This window comes from Bacillus rossius, chromosome 12 (assembly GCF_032445375.1).
Source record: "Bacillus rossius redtenbacheri isolate Brsri chromosome 12, Brsri_v3, whole genome shotgun sequence".
Lineage (NCBI taxonomy): Eukaryota > Metazoa > Arthropoda > Insecta > Phasmatodea > Bacillidae > Bacillus > Bacillus rossius.
Genome location: NC_086339.1, coordinates 50,560,835 through 50,578,047, shown reverse-complemented (window position 1 = coordinate 50,578,047; position 17,213 = coordinate 50,560,835). Strand labels below are relative to the sequence as shown.

Genomic DNA, 17,213 nt, shown 5'->3' with positions numbered 1-17,213 from the left:
CCTGAACTAAATTTGGTTGCATGTTTTCTTTCAATTTCGCTTGTACACCATTCCGTACACCTCTCATTACAGCTGCACCATCACTGGCAAAGCCTACCGAGTGTTTCTTCATGTTCACACTGTCATAACCACAATATTCATGTAAAACGGTTAAAATGCACTCAAATATCTGAGTAGCATTAGGCCTGTCGACATGCCTGACTGCTACAAAGTCAGTATGTATCTCCCCTTCAAGTGCGTACCTCACATACACAATGACCTGCTCAAGCACAGCACTGTCGGTCGACTTGTCACACATCACAGAAAAATAATTTGCACTTTTCAAATTATTTTCTAATGATTTCAATTCAGTTTCAGCAATTACACTCATGAACTCTTTACACTTTTTGTCTGTAAGGTATGTATTGCCTACATCGAGGCCTTTCTGTTTATCAAGTGCACATTGCCACTTAAAGTCTGTAAACGGTCGTCCATGTTTCGCCAGTGCATGATATGTACGAAAAAGCAACTGCATTTTTGCTAGTGCCTCTTTATTTATGCTCTGCAAAGCCTTTTCTGCCAGAGATGTACTTGGTGTGGACATTTGCACATTTTGTAATTCTTGACACTGCCTGTGACAACTACTTGCTGCATGGGACGTCAAGTTTTCTTTACGAAAACTTAAACATCCTTTTACCAATGCCGACTCGAATGCTAGTTTGGGATACACTTCACAGACTTTGCAGTACATTTTTCTCTGAGCATTATCATACCGAACCCATTGAAATTCTGTACACCAGTTCTGAATAAACTCACATGCCCGCACTTTTTTATCATACTGATTATCGTATTCTTTCTTGTCGTCGTCCGTTTTCCGTTTTTTTTACGGCGGCTTTGAAGCGCCACTTACAAATCGCCACATTGCTGCACAAACAACTCTAATGCAGGGCTGCCACCACTTTGAAAACAATATCCTTGATTGAAATGTGAAATATCCTGTAATATCCTTGTTTTCAATACAAAATATCCTGTAAAATCCTGTACATTAAAAAATACAAAAAAATATGCAATTTTTATGAAAATTACTCAATCATAATGTACGTGAATTCTGCCATATTCTTCCTAGAAGAGATATACAACAAAGCATTTAGCATTGGCAATTCAAGATATGACCTGTGCCCTGTCTTGATAAGGTTGAGCTTACTAAATATCCTTTCCACCCCTGCATTGCTGTGTGGAAGGCTAAGTATTGCTTGCCTTTGCAAGTTTACAAAGCAGTGGAAAACATGTTTTCCCATTAATTTCATACTGTGACACTTAATGCCAGGCCTGCCACCAAATTAGGTTCCTAAACCCTCTTTATAGCATTTAAAAATCCTGTAAAATTTATAGCCGTAATTGACATAATTTATTTTTCGCAGTAATTTTAAATATACATTGCATTCCAAAACATAAATTTAAAAAAAAATCAAATGAATGTAAAAAATGTTTAAGATTTGCCACTTACATTACAAAACTAATAGTTGATATCACAATAAAATGAAAAGTAATTTAAAAATTTCTCTTCAATATAGGCTTTGGTGCTTTTATTTACAAACTATAAATACATCCATACAACTGCAGTTATTTACAAGTTAAAAAAAACAAATGTATTTCACATCATTAACTAGCTACTTTTTCATGTTCTGTGCTCTTTTCTGCATCTCGTCAGTGGGCTTGAAAGCCAGACCTGCAGATGTTCTCATTGTGCAATGCAACAGCGCATTTAACATTGGTGATTCCATTTATTATCTGTGAACAGTTTTAACCATCTTGAGATTGCTGAAAACCCTTTCCACAGCAAATTTCAACAATCTCAGATAGAAAGAACCTTCCTAACACTACAACCTGCCTAGTGACTGTCAGTTGATTCATCAATCATCAGTGTGAAAAATTGTTTTCATTGCATAGGTAACATAATCTGCAGCTGATGTACCCAAAGATTGAATAATTATCTGGCTAGTTTTATTGCGAGAACAATGAAAGTTTCTTGCGATTTCACTATCTGGAAACATTTGCGGGACAAGTTTCGTGAAATTATCACTGAGTTTCACAGATAAATTGTTTTCACAAACGAAGTTCGCCCATAACAGTTCCGCATCAATAATTTTGTTTGGTTTGTTTACAAAACTCGTCAAAGAATAACTCTGATCAGCAGCTCGTTGGTTTTTCGCATGAACGTACGTCTTCAAGCCGCCCTTTGTCACGTTCAGTTCCGAGTTGCAAGTCGAACAAACGGCGGAAAATTCCGTTTTGCCACGCCTAAACCATTTCAATTCTTGCTCCCATTATAAAGTGACCTGTCCGGCGAAGCCTTTCACTTTTTCTCCATCACAATCAGCTAAGACCAAAACAACTACTTAAATCAGGTAAGAAGTTTGTAAACAAATGCCGCACCTAAAACATTGTAATGGCAAAAAATACTAATGTTTACTGACGCCATGACACTTCTTAGCGTTTAACTCAACAAACAAAAAACATTTCCCCCGAAACCATAGATATTGTACTTCATGAAACGATATGTGGGAGTATATGTTTTTGGTTTGTGGTTAAACGATTGGAAGTTCCATGGCGCTACACCTAATGTGAATGTTTGCTTTACTGTTGGATGCTTGTATGGTTTGACAACTTCAAATAGGTAGTTGAATGTAAATATTTACACGAACGAAATTCAAATATGAAAATATCGGCGAAGCGTCGTAAATATCCGTGAATGTCGCCGTTTATCCGTTAGTCCGTTTTAAGCTTCAAATATCCGTGAAAACGGATAAAATCCGTGAAAACGGCAGGCCTGCTCTAATGTATAATATTAAAATATTGAGCGCCTTTGCGTCATAAACACCTGTCAAGATAGACACGTTAATTGTTTAGGGTGCCAGTTCACACGTGAAACGAATGAGAACTAAGGAATGTGAAGAATTTGTGACAGGAGGAAGAGAGAGTGAGGGAGGGAGGGATGGAAGTAGGAAGGGAGGGAGGGAAAACCGGTTATCACTGCCACATGGCCGCACGCGCACGCACACACACACACACACACTCTTTCGCCTCTCTGGCTGGTTTATTTTTAGATTTCCTCATGCCGGTGGAAGTCGTAGAAGTGAAAGAGGGGGGGGGGGGGGGGGAACGCGGAGTAGAATAACTGCGTTGTAAAAAAACTACCGGAAGGATCGCACCATATTTTATTACTCAATAAATCGGCATTAAATGTGTGACCCTTTACCCTTATGCGGGTAAATACGGTACTCCTGACGGACTTGTGTGAGCTACTGAAAGTTACGTTGAAATTTAATAGTAACCTGTCCCCCCGGACAGGCACGTTTCGTTATATACCTGTCCGGACGGAAATTTGCCTGTCTCGGACAGGCGGACAGGCGTTAAAGTCGAACCCTGCATATATATATATATATATGTGTGTGTGTGTGTGTATATATATTAGTAAAGTAAATCATCTGTCTCCTGAAGGAAGTCACATGGTATCATGGTCTGTTTTCAAAATCAAAAAGTGTTGTGTCATTGGATATGTTTGTAAAGTGCTCTGCAATTGGCTTACGGCTCCAAACTCGTTCCATTGAGGAAGGAGGTAAATTCATACATGGCCATTTTTTAGTGAACCTCTGGTCTAGATATTGAGAGGTCGTATGTCAGGCGGTGGTTCAAAGATAAGTCATAAATTGCACGCAGATAATTTAATGGTTGTGGTCTTAACTACATTGATTATATTTAACTTATTTTGCTGTTTCGGAACTTTTAACTAGAAATTTTGGCCACAGTCACCGGTAGCAGCCCACGATTATAGGTCATCATTTTGAGGATGGAATCATTTGGCGTGTACCATGAGTTTCGAGCAACCACTGGATTTCCTTATGAAAAGGTTAGTAATTTTTTTCAACTTTCAGTACCAACAAACAGCAAATTTGTGTGATGAGCCAGTGTGTATATGTTTATATTGGTCGGAAGAGCGAACAAGGCAACTGACCTATGGACAGCAGGAACTTGGAGATGTTGTTGGCGTAGAGGGTGGAGCTCTGCGACGGCAGGCGACTGGCCAGGTCCGTGAGGCCCACGTGCACCACGTCCTGGTGCGTGTACACCTCGCCGGGCCGCGTGGTCTCCACGTTGCCGCCCATCTCCGCGGCCAGGTCCACCACCACGCTGCCCGGCTTCATCGCCTCCACGTGCTCCTGCGAGCACATCCCGGCAGTCGGTCGCGGCAGAGAACACACTTACTTCAGATATGGTTTGGAAAGGAGGAAATAAAAAATGTGCATGTGGATCCAGTACAAATCAAAATAATTCTCCGCTATAACTAGGCCTGTGTAAATATCAGATTTTTTAGTTTGAATCAAATACAAATTGAAATATCAAATTATTCTCGAATACGGATATTGAAATTGAATAGTAATGTTACGATCACGCTTGGCTGCAGTGCTTGGCGTAGCCGCGCTCGTTCGGCCTGTCTGCGCACCCTTCCACCCGCATCCTCTCCCAGGTATCTCGTGTCATACTATCTCGCGACATCCTGACCTTCGCAGCGCGCACCTGCCTCAGATAGAGTTACTTAAAAGAGGCCGCACTGCGGCATAAAAGGACTCAGACATGTTTATCGGCGCGTTTTGTGGGAACCCGATGCTTGTTGCGTTTATCGGCGTTCTTTGAGCAGCCGCCGCGTCCTTCAACAGGACTCACGACGCGTTTCTGGCCATTTCGACGGCGAAGGTCGCGCGATATCTCGGAGACATGCCCGATTGTTCTGGACGGGAACCCAAGGGCTATATAAGGAGGTGGGGCCGACCTTCGAGTCAGTCTGAGACTGAAAGAGTTCGGAGTGTTCAGTCGGGAGTTCTCCCGCGGCGGAGTTTCCGGGCGATAGTACCGCGGGTGCGGCAGAGTGGCGAAGTCCTTGGACGAAGGTTCCAGGGCAGGGAGTGAGTGAGTTCAGTGGAGTCGGGGGATTTCCCGCGGTGGAGTTTCCGGGCGATAGAGTCGCGGGCGCGGCGGAGTCCCGAACGAAGTTGCGAGCGAGGAGTCGAGCGGATCCTCGGCAAAGGGGAAGTGCGTCGGTGGCGGCGAAGTGTGGCGACGGAGTCCCGTGGCGGAGACCCACGAAGGGTGCTGCGACGAGAGTTGCGCCAGAGGTGCGGCCCAGCGAGGCGTGTGGATTGTGAGAAACGAGTGACTGGGGAATAGACATTTCTTTAAGTGTAGTTAATTATTTGTCATTTTAGAAGATTTTTTGTAAGGGACATAAGTAGTGGCAATAAATAAAACTGTGTAGTGTAATAAAATCTTTAATTGGGCTATCCTTTACGAACCCGCGGTAAATCGTAACAGTAAGAATTAGAATCCCACTAATGATTTTTTTTCTCACATATAACAAATACATATTGAAATAAAAAGTAAATGTGTAGTGCAGTGGTTTCTGGGAAATTAGATAAATAATACTAAAGTGAAAGGTTGGTAGGGTTAACTAAAATTACTATAGGTAAAATATTGTTGAGATAAAATTTTTAAAGGAAAATATGATTATTTTTCATGGTAATCAAAATAAAATTTACAAAAAAAAAAAATTTAATAAACAGTGCAAAGCAAGTACGTAAGGCAAATGCAATATGTGTGAAGAAACTGCAAGAGGGTGGGTTAAGAGTTACAGTGAGCAGTTTCAATCTATAGTTAAATATGATGTAGGTCTAAAAATCTTTTTAACTTGTTTGTATTATTTACGAAGTGAATATAAATAAGTATTTATATTAACATATATTAACATTTATGGATTATATTTTTTTTGCTTGTTTTAACTAAAGTGTAGGAACACAGACACTCCCTAGAATGTCCCTCTCTTTTTCTGTCTTGTCCTGTCCAGTGCTTGGAAAAAGAGGTAAAGTTTTTTCTTCCCTTCTCTTAGTGTGGCCACGTGGGATCTGCGCTGTCACTGCACTAGGATTGTGTGTGTGTGTGGGCCTGCATTCGGGTTGTCATTCACTGTGTGTTATCCAACACTAAAAACAACAGACCCACATACTTTTGTGATTTGTTGCTACCCATAATTATTTCAGGAAATATTTACAACAGTGACACAATTCATGGTTGTTGTTGAACTCATACCCAGTGTTTCATCTTAAATACTTTCACTATTATTGCCAGACTCTCTTCTCCGTAAAATACTTTAGCTGATAACATGGGTATTAGTAATGGTTCCCAATTACTATGTTAAATCTGGCTTTACTATATTAATCGCACTTAACCATCTTGCCTGACACAGAAACAACCCCCACTAGGCGGGCCACTTAATTTAAAACATTCAATTGGTTTTTCATTACTTAAGTAATTCATTAATACATTCTTCAACCAATATTCATAATCAATTTATGTGGCCAGATGTAGCGAAAAACTCTACATAGATAACTCTAAAACATTATTTAAATCCAGAGGAAATTTTGTCCTCGCCAGAAGAGAAAATCTTGTATGATCCCAAAATTTTTGTAGACTTTCGAGATCCTGCACAGCTATATTTGTAAACGACTAAATATTTGTTTTTTTCAAAGTGTTACAGTAAAACCTGTGTATAACAAAACTGAGGGGACTTGATTTTGTTATGTTTGTAATAGAGAGGTTTCTTTATAAAGAGGTGAAACCCAAAATTATAAAAAAGCATGTCATAAATTAACAAATGCATATTTAAGGTAAGTGCACCGGTACTCGTCACTGCTCCAATGGTCGTCACTAGCAACTTCAAATGTAAATAATAGAGAAGTAGCTCAATATATTGCCAACTTAAATATTGACAAAAATTTGGTCGATGTTCTAGCTGAAATTACCACAATAGTTTTCGGAACAAACACTATTTTCAATCAAAAAAAGTCCGTGCATCAAAAGTTCGTAGAGCAGTGAAGATAAATAGGGGAATTCCTATACTAAAACACTAAGGACGTTAGTGCACATTTTTACTTCTAATTCTGTAATTTTTCATGTTTATTCGTGATGTTTTGTGCTGAATGTGTTAGATAAATGTTCTTGAAGAGGTGAAAGTGTTTATTTAAAAAAATTTGTTTTCTTTGTATGATTTAGTTAGGGTGACGAAAACTGGATCAATAAAAACCTTGTATTGCTAGTGTTCGTCATACCTGACGAGCACTGGTACATTTAATATTTTATTTAAAGTTGTGCTAAGTTACTCCCTAAAGTTCTTAAATAATATTGGTTCTTTGTTGTTAATAGACAAAGTACGTTATTATGATCAGATCCAGTAGTCGTCACCTATGACGACTTCCGATGCATGTGTATGACGACTTCTGGGTCGGAAATTACTTTACTTTATTGATTGCAAAAATTGTGTAGGCATTGTTGTTTACATTAATTTAGGGGTCATTCGATATATATTTTGACATTAATAAGTAAACTAAACATTGTAATGTGTCTCGTTCTTTAATTACAGGGCAAAATGCCAAAACGGAAAATACTGTTGTATGAAGAGTCAGCCATGGAAGCTGCTCTTAAAGATGTAGCGAATGGTATGAGTATAAAATGAGCAGCGGAGAAAAATAGTGTGCCAAGGAACACATTGTCCGATAAACACAAAGGCAAATCGCCCTTGGGTAGGAAGATGGGCGGGCCCTGATTCATTTTTATATTTTACTTGTGATACCGCATAACATGCTATGTTATGTTGCAGCAACGAATTGAGTCGTATTGCGTACGCGTACAGTATGACGTCGCGTAAATAATAATAAATAGAATATAAACAATTAACAATATTTGATAATTAAACAGTTTTTGTTAACCAAGAAACAATTAAATCTCATTAGAGCGGCTTTATTATATCTCTTTTAAGATAAGAACAAAAAAACGTGAAAATACGCGATAGTGAAAAACAAAAACATACATATTTCTAATTTGTAAAAAAATACTTTGTTACGTTGTTTCTGTTCCAATCTCAAACTTTGTCTACACACATAATACCTTTAATAAACAGTAAAAAAACTTAGACGAGGAATTTCCAAATTATACTTTATTAATAAACAAACATCGTTCTTTGTATCGTAAATTCATTGAATATGCGCGCGCATGCGTAAAATATACGAGAAATGTGAGTAACAAAATGCAGCCGTGTGTAACATTTCGTTACTCGTTACTAGACGGCACACCCGTTACTCAGTAACGAATACATTCGGTTTGCTACAGCTCTATGTGCTGTCCCTCTTTGTTCCGTGAGTGCTGTAAGTAAATTCAAAATTTAATGAGGATTATTCATTATATTACTGAACGATCTTTATGAAATGCCATTTTGATGTTTAAAATATAGTACCAAATAAAATTTGAAGCCCAAATAGTACAATACTATCATTCTGGATCCATGAATTAAAACTAATGCAGCCGAAATCGCACATGACTACTGGCACAAACATGTGACGAACACTGGCAAACATGAAAATTTGCATGACGACTACTGGCTCGAAATCACACTTTTTTCAAAATTATAAATCTACAAAAATAATTTGTGTTTATCGAAGAGTGTTGGATAGCATTGTAGAGTAAAGTTTGAAATTAAAAACAAACATGTAGGGGCAGTAATACACCTACAAGGTTATGTACACAATTTTTTTTTTTATAAAACTCTTCTTAGCATGACGACTACTGGTACATCTACCTTAACGTTGCACCGAATCAAGAGTCATTTTTAACACTATTCGCATTACATTGCAAATTAAGACATGTTTTATTTAGGGAAATAACAAATTGTATATAATGTACATACTACATACCTAGATGAAAAAAACTGGGCAGGAAATCATACTGTATGTACAGACAGTCGTTGCAGCACTCAAGAGAACTAGTTGCAGCCAATTGCACATTAACTTAAAAATACCTAAACTACAGCATGGACAGAATATTACACACTACTTAATGGAGGTGTACTTTATATTGGGTTCATCCAGAAGAAATGTTACAATTTGTCACTTCGCGCCAATTTCAACAATCTGATGGCTTTATTATTGTAGGCCTAATTACTACATTATTATTATTATTATTATTATTATTATTTCTAGTAGTGAACTAATGACATAAAATATAAAAAAAGTTAAATTTCAAGACTAAACAGCACAATTAAAAAAAAAATTGAAATCCTGCATGACCTTTTGTTACAGTTGAATTAGACATGCCAAATGCACTGACATGCAATGGAACAGTACCAGTCCATGAGAAATAATTGGCAGAATTTGCATTTTGTGTGTACTTTTTCCCTAATAGCTGGACATATTCAAACCCAATTATAAAATAATGTTCAACTGTACAACATACAGTACCTACAATTTTTTCATATAGTCAAGAATGTTTGTTTGAACCTTCCTTTGAGAAATGTCTTTCATAACTTTGCAATGCTGATACCCACACGATTTTGGGTACTCATAACTTCTACGGTTAGGCCTACCTACATATGCTGCCGTAATACACTAAATATAAAAATATAAACTAGTGTTAGCCACGTCGCCACGTCGCAATTAAACAAGCTTCACGAAACGTCACAAAATGTTCACTAGCATCGGAAACTGTGTGCCACTAGATCTGTTAAATAAATTTTGTATACGTATTACATTTGTGTACGATTGCGAAAGATGTCAATCTGAAATGATGTTTACAAATAAATTATAGGTTAGGTCATCGTAACAGAAAACAAACGGTAAAAAAAACACATTAGTAGTCGTTGGCCATTGTATAAACCACGTTTTATGTACCTAGCCAGATATGGCCGCCATCGGCCAATATCCATTGCTACAAATTCTAACGCGAAAATACGCATTTTGTAGGATAAATATTATAATCAAATCTTTTTTCTTAATTTAAAAAGTTAAGCATTTTTTAATTATAACTCTTGATTATTCCGCATAAATGTTATGTTGCTACACCAATCACACAAAAAACGGACATTTTTTTATAAGCATGAAATTTCTATCCGCACGGTTACCAGCACTGCAACTGCCATTTTACTCAACCAAATAAAGAAAAAGTGTGTAAACAATTTCCACAAGACCTGTCAAACAAAGCTATAGAATTGTGAATGAAATGAGAAAATGTTTAATATTTTGTGTATTAATATCGGCAAAACGACACGTATTAAAGAGAAATTACAGTCCAGGGTTTGAAAAACGTACGTTATATATTTATTATGCCTATTAATTTGCATGGCGTTTCAAGACCGGTGGCTTTATACGTTATACTGGATTGTATGTTAACAAGAGGGACGTACTAGAGAGAATTTGCTGTACTTATTGCTTGAGAACACGACGGAAATAAACTTGCAGCAATAAACTCAACACAAAGGCAAAAATTTCCGTAGCTGAAAATTTCCTCACTTTTCCCTGATGCTAACTGCCAGCTTTATAAATGTCTAATGTATGGGTAAATAAAACTTTTATTTAACAATCATTACGATGTTATGTGGTGTAAGGGAATACTGGAAATATTTTAGTTTTCTTGTACTATCAGTACTTAACAGAGCACAAAACAATGATTCGAACAGAACTTTTTAAACAAAATCTGTGAAATATTTTTTTTTAATTATTAATTTTATTTAAAGCCATATTTGACACTAACATAAATTCCTCAGCTGTCACACGACACATGAAATATTCTGTAACAGATCAAACTCACCAATTTTGTAAAACAATGATTTAGAATCATAATCTGCTGGAAATCAATACCTTTTAAGGAATATTTTAATATTTGTCAGCCATTGCCAAATAATATGCTGTGGAAAAAAAAAGTGTTCTATTACGTCCATGTATTAGTGTAGGAAAGTTAACATCAATAAAAAATCTAGTTTTATCAAGGTGATTATTTTATTATTTAAAGGATAGCAGAAACTTTAATTTCCAAAGTAAAATATGCATATTACTTAGATGTATGCAACATTGGTATTGGCGTAGATCCTGGAGGGGCCTGGAGGGGCCTGGAGGGGTTTGCCCCCCCCCCCCCCCCCCTTGCCAAATTAAGAAGCCCCTCACAGAGGGCACTCGCTTGTGCTTGCAAAATTGTGACTGTGAAACAGGGTTGATAAACATAATAAAAGTCTAAACTATGTTTAATAGAAAACTTTCTGTACATTTTTTTTTTAAGTTTTCTGCTTTATTATATACATATAGACTAAACAATGGGCCGTATACCACATAAAAGCACCCTGTGCAGAGGTGACTTGTGTTGGTTCAAAACCACGTGCAAAACTCTTGCCCCTCCCGCCTTGAGAATCCTACACATCTGCACCCCTGGGTCAAGTATGCATGCAACAAACCAAGAAATCAACTTTGATCACTCTGTTTCGCTCACACCAACTGGGCAGGACCCTTAATAGAAGTCTGTAAGCACAGGTGTGTCATAAGTGTGTGCAGGGGAGCAGGATTACACCCAACCAGCCCCCCACAGCTTACCTAAATAATGTGAGCATACAGTCCACGAAAAAAACAATTTTTTAAGAAAACAAATATTTTAATTTTAGGTTTCTTTTTAATTTTTACATTATCAAAATATTATTACAACAGTTCACAGTACTGGGAAACAATGAAAGTTAGCCTAGTTGTGGAGCCAATGGCACCTATGGCACCTTGTACTTGCACTTCTACAACTGCAACTGATGCAGTACATGAATAGCTAAGCAGTCGAGCTTACTTTCAGCACAAGGACTGGTGCCTTCCTGCCAGGTATGAGCGCGGTCGTGATGATGACGTCGACGTCTCTTGCTTGCTGTGCGAACAGTGCGTGCTCAGCTTCTATGAACTCCTTGGACATCTGCTTGCCGTAGCCTCCGGTGCCCTCTCCTTCCTCCTGCGCAGTCAGTGTCACGCATGTCACGCATGTCACACGTTATTAGGCCTGTGCGAGTACTAGTTTTAGCAAGCCAAGCTAACATCAAATTGAATATTTAAAAGTCGAATCTTACTGCAGATATTTTTCTCAGCAAAGCTGTATTATATTTATTTTATAAAATACAGGAATGAAGGCAAAAAATAATTGTTTGGTATTTGTAATATTTGAAACGTTTTAAGTGATTAACCAATTAAGCTCTATATATAACTTCATTAAATAAAATGATACTGAATAATATTAATATAGAGCATTCAAAAAAGCAAATAAAGTGCCTTCTTTTGACTTTTTAATAGGGATGGGCCGGTCGAATCCTCGAATCCTCGAATCTCACCGAATCTCTAGTATTCGAAAGATTCGAAATTCGAGGGAAAAGATTTGGGATTCGAGGAAAAATATTGATGTAAATGTAATACTTTAAAAACTTAAATGCTTACAATTTACTTGGCCTGTTTACGTTTTCCTTGGAACACATCCTATTGAGGTACAGTAGAACCTCGTTAATACGTGATGGTCAGGACCGAGATAATCACGGATTACCGAATTTCACGGACTAGAGATTAAAAGCCCAGAAGGTCTTGTCAAGCTTCTCAGACACCGGCGTGCAGATGGGTTAAGGCCGTTCACGGTAAGGGCCGGCCGTCTTCGAATTAGTGTCTCGGCTTAAAAAAATACAGCACTGCCTAGCCATTAGTTCACGGTCATTTACAACAGCCGAAGAGAGAAAGATAAGGGAAGCAGAAGACAGGACATCCCCCTCAAGTTTAAAGAGTGACAAATGTGACAGCTGAAAGGGGGGGTGACACAAAGGGTCGGTACAAACAGCGTTGCAGAGTTTGGCGACCCACGCGATGGCTTGTAGTGTTTGCCGGCCGCAGGCCCGTGTGACGTTAATTTTAAGCGCTGACAATTTTTACTTCTTTTTTTTCTTCTCTTTTAAATCGTCCCGGATTATCCGATTCCCGAATTAGCACATCACGGATTAACGAGGTTCTACTGTATTGTACTTTTAATTCGTTATTATAGAAAAAAAAATTATGAAGCATGTACTGAGTTGGGAAACTTGCTTTATATTCATGAACATGGATGCATTGTCGCTACATTGGCATTAAATAAGGCATAAATCACATATGTATTCTCAGAATATGCTAAAAAATAAAATAAAGCACATTTAGGATCTAGACTAAATATGAATCTTGTTTTTTTTTTTTTTTAAATAACTTTACTGAGAAATCTGTTACTTAGTAATACAACAATAATGCCGACTTTCATCACAAGTTACGGTCGCACATGTAGTAATAACAATGAAATAATGAATGACAAAAATTAATACATTATACAATTATTATTTTAATCGCAATTCAATTTTAAATATTCTGATACACGTTCTATTTATGAATATTTTTAGGACCAAGTTTGGCTTGTGTAGACTACCAACGTTAAAATATGTATTATCTGAGAATTCCATGATGGCCAACCAATGAATTTGTTAGCCAATCATTTTGAGCAAACATAAAAAATAACTAATATTAATATAAAAAATTTTAATGGGTAAACTAGAGAAAACACCCCGTCACTTTTAACTTTGGGCATATTAATCACTATGCTTTAGTGAGGCTTAATTTTAAAAGACGCACGACAATATTTCTTATGGCCTAAAACCATTGAAGCCAAGGTGGCGCCTTTCAGTTTCCATTAAATATTTCAGGAAAACGTTTACCTTCATTTGGGACTTTAAACAAATGTCAAGTTGGTAACTACAAAGTATTGTTCCGTCGGATGTTGAATTTCGTTTTCCGATTTCCGTGGATACATGAATAACTGTACTCGCAGATAATGCCTGAATGCCTTAAATCCACCAAGTCGGATTCTACAGCAATTGATGAAGTGACCAGATTCTTACGTGATCCTACAGTTAACCCAGAAATAAACATTCTCGAATACTGGAAAACTCAGTCTGCGTGTTCACCCAGGCTACATAAACTGTCCAAAAAATGTTTGTGTTCACCACCTGCGACAGTGTTCCCTGAACGTTTGTTCAGCACTGCAGGAAACATATGTGACCAAAAACGGAATCGTCTTGATCCAGACCGTGTCAAAATACTTGTTTTTTTAAATAAAAATTTAAAGTGTTAAATAATTCTGCATAATGTTTAATTTTTTCTCTTAACTTACAAATTATTTTATAATTAACCCTTGAGAACTGGATTCGGATTCGAGGGGTGGATTCGAGGTACTGTTTGGGATTCGGATTCGAGATTCGGATTCGAGAAAAATGGGATTCGAACCATCACTACTTTTTAAGTAACCAACACAAAAAAAAACTAAATATTTCCATCAGCAAATCTTAACCTTCCTATGTTTTAAAGCTTTGCAACAAATGCAAAGCTTCACATCCGACGCGAAGCTTTGCATCGCAACCTAATCAAATTTCTTGGCAAAGTCAAATCAATTTTTAAAAAGAGCTTAGATTAATTCAATTTGTCGAAGCTTCGCACAGGCCTAACATTTATGAGAAGTTGGTGCAAGAAACAAGTGTGGGATCACAAGAGAGAATAAACTGTAAGTAGCAAAAGATGCAAGAGAAAACATGACGGAAAGGACAAGAGAGATTGAAACAAAAACATGAAGCATTGTGTAAACAATGGAAGAAAAGTATGAATGGAGAATGGCTGTGTCCAAACACAATCAAATAAAAATTCACATGTTATGCGAGTTTTTCTGTTGAGTAGAAAGCAGTACGCAGATAAAATTTGACTGGTAAATAACATAAAATTGGCATTCACTAATGGTTAGTGGAGGGAGATTGTCACAAGCCCCCAGAGCAGCCCTAACTCACCAGCCCAAATGGCCAGTTTTGTTACGCACTCGCTGCTATAAACACAATATAACCATGGTTATGGTTTCAAATATTTGTAGTCTGCTTGGTTCTTTAGTATTATGTTATAGTATGTTTAAAAGTGCTAGAGGACTTGTGTATAAATGACAATGACTATCTATGTATGTAGACAAGCATTTTAATTAAATTAATGATGTGTAGGTGTTTCATAATAGTTGCTACAGTGAGTGTGTTTTCTTATGAACTGTGGTTTACAGGGAGGGGGGGGGGGGGGGGGGGGAAGAAGGCAAAATAACAAATTATCATAAAAAATTTATTTATTACTTTTTTTTTTTTTTTACAAAATTCCTTCAGTCACCTCTTCAAAGTAGAAGCACCTCTGGAACACTTCAAAGTTGATTCCTCCAGTGCCCTTTGCAAAGCTGTTTTAACCACCTCCACATCATCAAAATCTTACATTTTAAATTTGTCTTCATTCTCGGAACAGGTAAAAGTCGCACGGTGCTAGCTCTGGCAGATACACAGGTTGGGGGATGACAGACCACCCCTGAGAGGCCATGTAGCGGTCCACTCGTCAGGCCGTGTGTGCGGGGGCCTTGTCGTGATGAAGGAACCGGTCACGTGACTGCCAAAGTTCCAGGCATTTCCTCTGCACAACATCGTACAAACAACTTAAAACTTCCGAATAAAATTGCTGGTTAACAGTCTGGTCAGGGGGAACAAATTCCAGGAGTTCCACGAACATCCAAAAAGACAATGATCGTCTAAACATTCGACCCCACTTGTTTTGTTTTGTTTTGATCTGGGAGAGTTGGGAGTCTTCCACTGGCTTGATGCTTGCTTGGTTTATGGGTCATACCCGTAACACCAACCTTCATCACCTGTAATGACTTTGGTCAAAAGGTTTGGATCACTTTCGATCTCTTTTTTCAAGTCATGGCTCAAATTCAATCAAATGTTTTTTGATCCTGTTTGAGAAGGCAAGTAACAAATTTAGCGGCAACACTTCTCATTGCAAATCTTCAGTCAAAATCCGCTGGCGGGAAATCCAACTCACTCCTGTCTCTTCTAAAATTTTGTCGATTGTGAGACGATTTTTTCAATGTTTTCATCATTTCGAGGTGTTGAAGGGCGCCCAGAATAAGCACGGTCTTCAACACTTATCTCACCACGTTTAAAGCGCCCAAAACACTCAAAAACTTGTGTGTGGATCATAGCATCCTCTTTGAAAATCTGTTGAAGCATTTGGTAAGCTTCCATTGCTGATTTTTCAAGCAGGAAACAAAATTTCCAACACACTCTTTGTTTTTTTAAATTTTTCATAATGACTTTGCAGGCAGAACACAAGAAAATTAAGAGAAAAACAATACTATGAACAAACATTAACCTACACACTGACGTCGTCTGGGCAGCTGTTTAGTGAAGGTATCTACTAACCCCATCTAGCGGGAGAACCCTCTACTACGTCTATGAATGGCAGTGCACTCTCAGTCTGGTTTTTTTTTGGGGTCCCTCGTATTTTTACGCAATGAAAATTGCCAACAAAACTTAAGTTGAAACTAATTAGTTACTTAATATATTAATATCAAAAACTAACATAACAGGAAAAATTTTTTAAATTATGATTAGAATATGTTACTCTAAATAATACAGCAATAATTTGAATATTATGCTTTGTGTAGCTACCTAAACACAATAAAAATCAAATATTGATATTTACAGGTTACAGTGGTAGGAAGGTATATTCTGAATCTAAAGAAGCTGTTTCTTTTGGTAATGCAGTAAGTAAAAAAAAAATAAAGCACACACTTTTTAATGTAGCCTTTCTTTTACAAAATATTATTAAATTATAACTATAAAGTAATGTCATTAAATATAAACAAAAAAAATTTAATTTGGCTAACACATGTTGAAAGATATTTGAAGCAAACCCTTTTGTACTGCTGTATTGACCGTGCACGGAAATTAATGTAAAAATAAAATTAAATGGTTAAAAATAGAGACAAAAAATTGTGAAATTATTTCTTGATTAAAATAAATTTAATTTTAACAATGTTGGTTGCAATGGGACATTCATACATGTTTTCATGTTTTTATAATTTAAACATAGAGAAAAATAAACATGTAAATTAATAAAAGTATTATAATGTAATAGAAAAAGGATAAACATAACAGTTAAGTATAGTTCATTGGAATCATACTTGTAGATTATAATCATTAGTGATGGGAAAAAGCTGTGTTATTTTTATGCCAATTTCGTTTCAATAATCAGCAATTGCGGTGTTTTGTGTTTTTATAGGAAAACATATTTTAAAAAGATATTTTAAAAAAAGAAAATTTTTACTACCGGTACTTACGGCATTTTCTTCAAAAGTTTAAAGCACCCTTCAAATTCATCTTTTAACTGTGCTTCCACTTTTTCCCCCAATTTTGGAACATATGTTCTGCTAAGGGAACTGGCTGTAGGAAGATCTCCCCCACCCTTTACATTTTTATTAATCCA

General features: G+C 37.0%; 1 protein-coding gene across 2 annotated transcripts in view; it reads right to left on the bottom strand.

Annotated features, from left to right (window-relative positions):
• The window catches only part of LOC134537931 (NAD(P) transhydrogenase, mitochondrial-like), a 183,244-nt gene that overhangs the window by 141,920 nt on the left and 24,111 nt on the right, over window positions 1-17,213 (bottom strand). For both annotated transcript variants that reach the window (XM_063378907.1, XM_063378908.1), the window contains exons 7-8: window positions 11,677-11,832; window positions 3,995-4,199 (exon numbers count right to left, since the gene is read on the bottom strand). In XM_063378907.1, coding sequence (XP_063234977.1) covers window positions 3,995-4,199; window positions 11,677-11,832 — 361 coding nt within the window. The remainder of the gene's footprint in view (window positions 1-3,994; window positions 4,200-11,676; window positions 11,833-17,213) is intronic.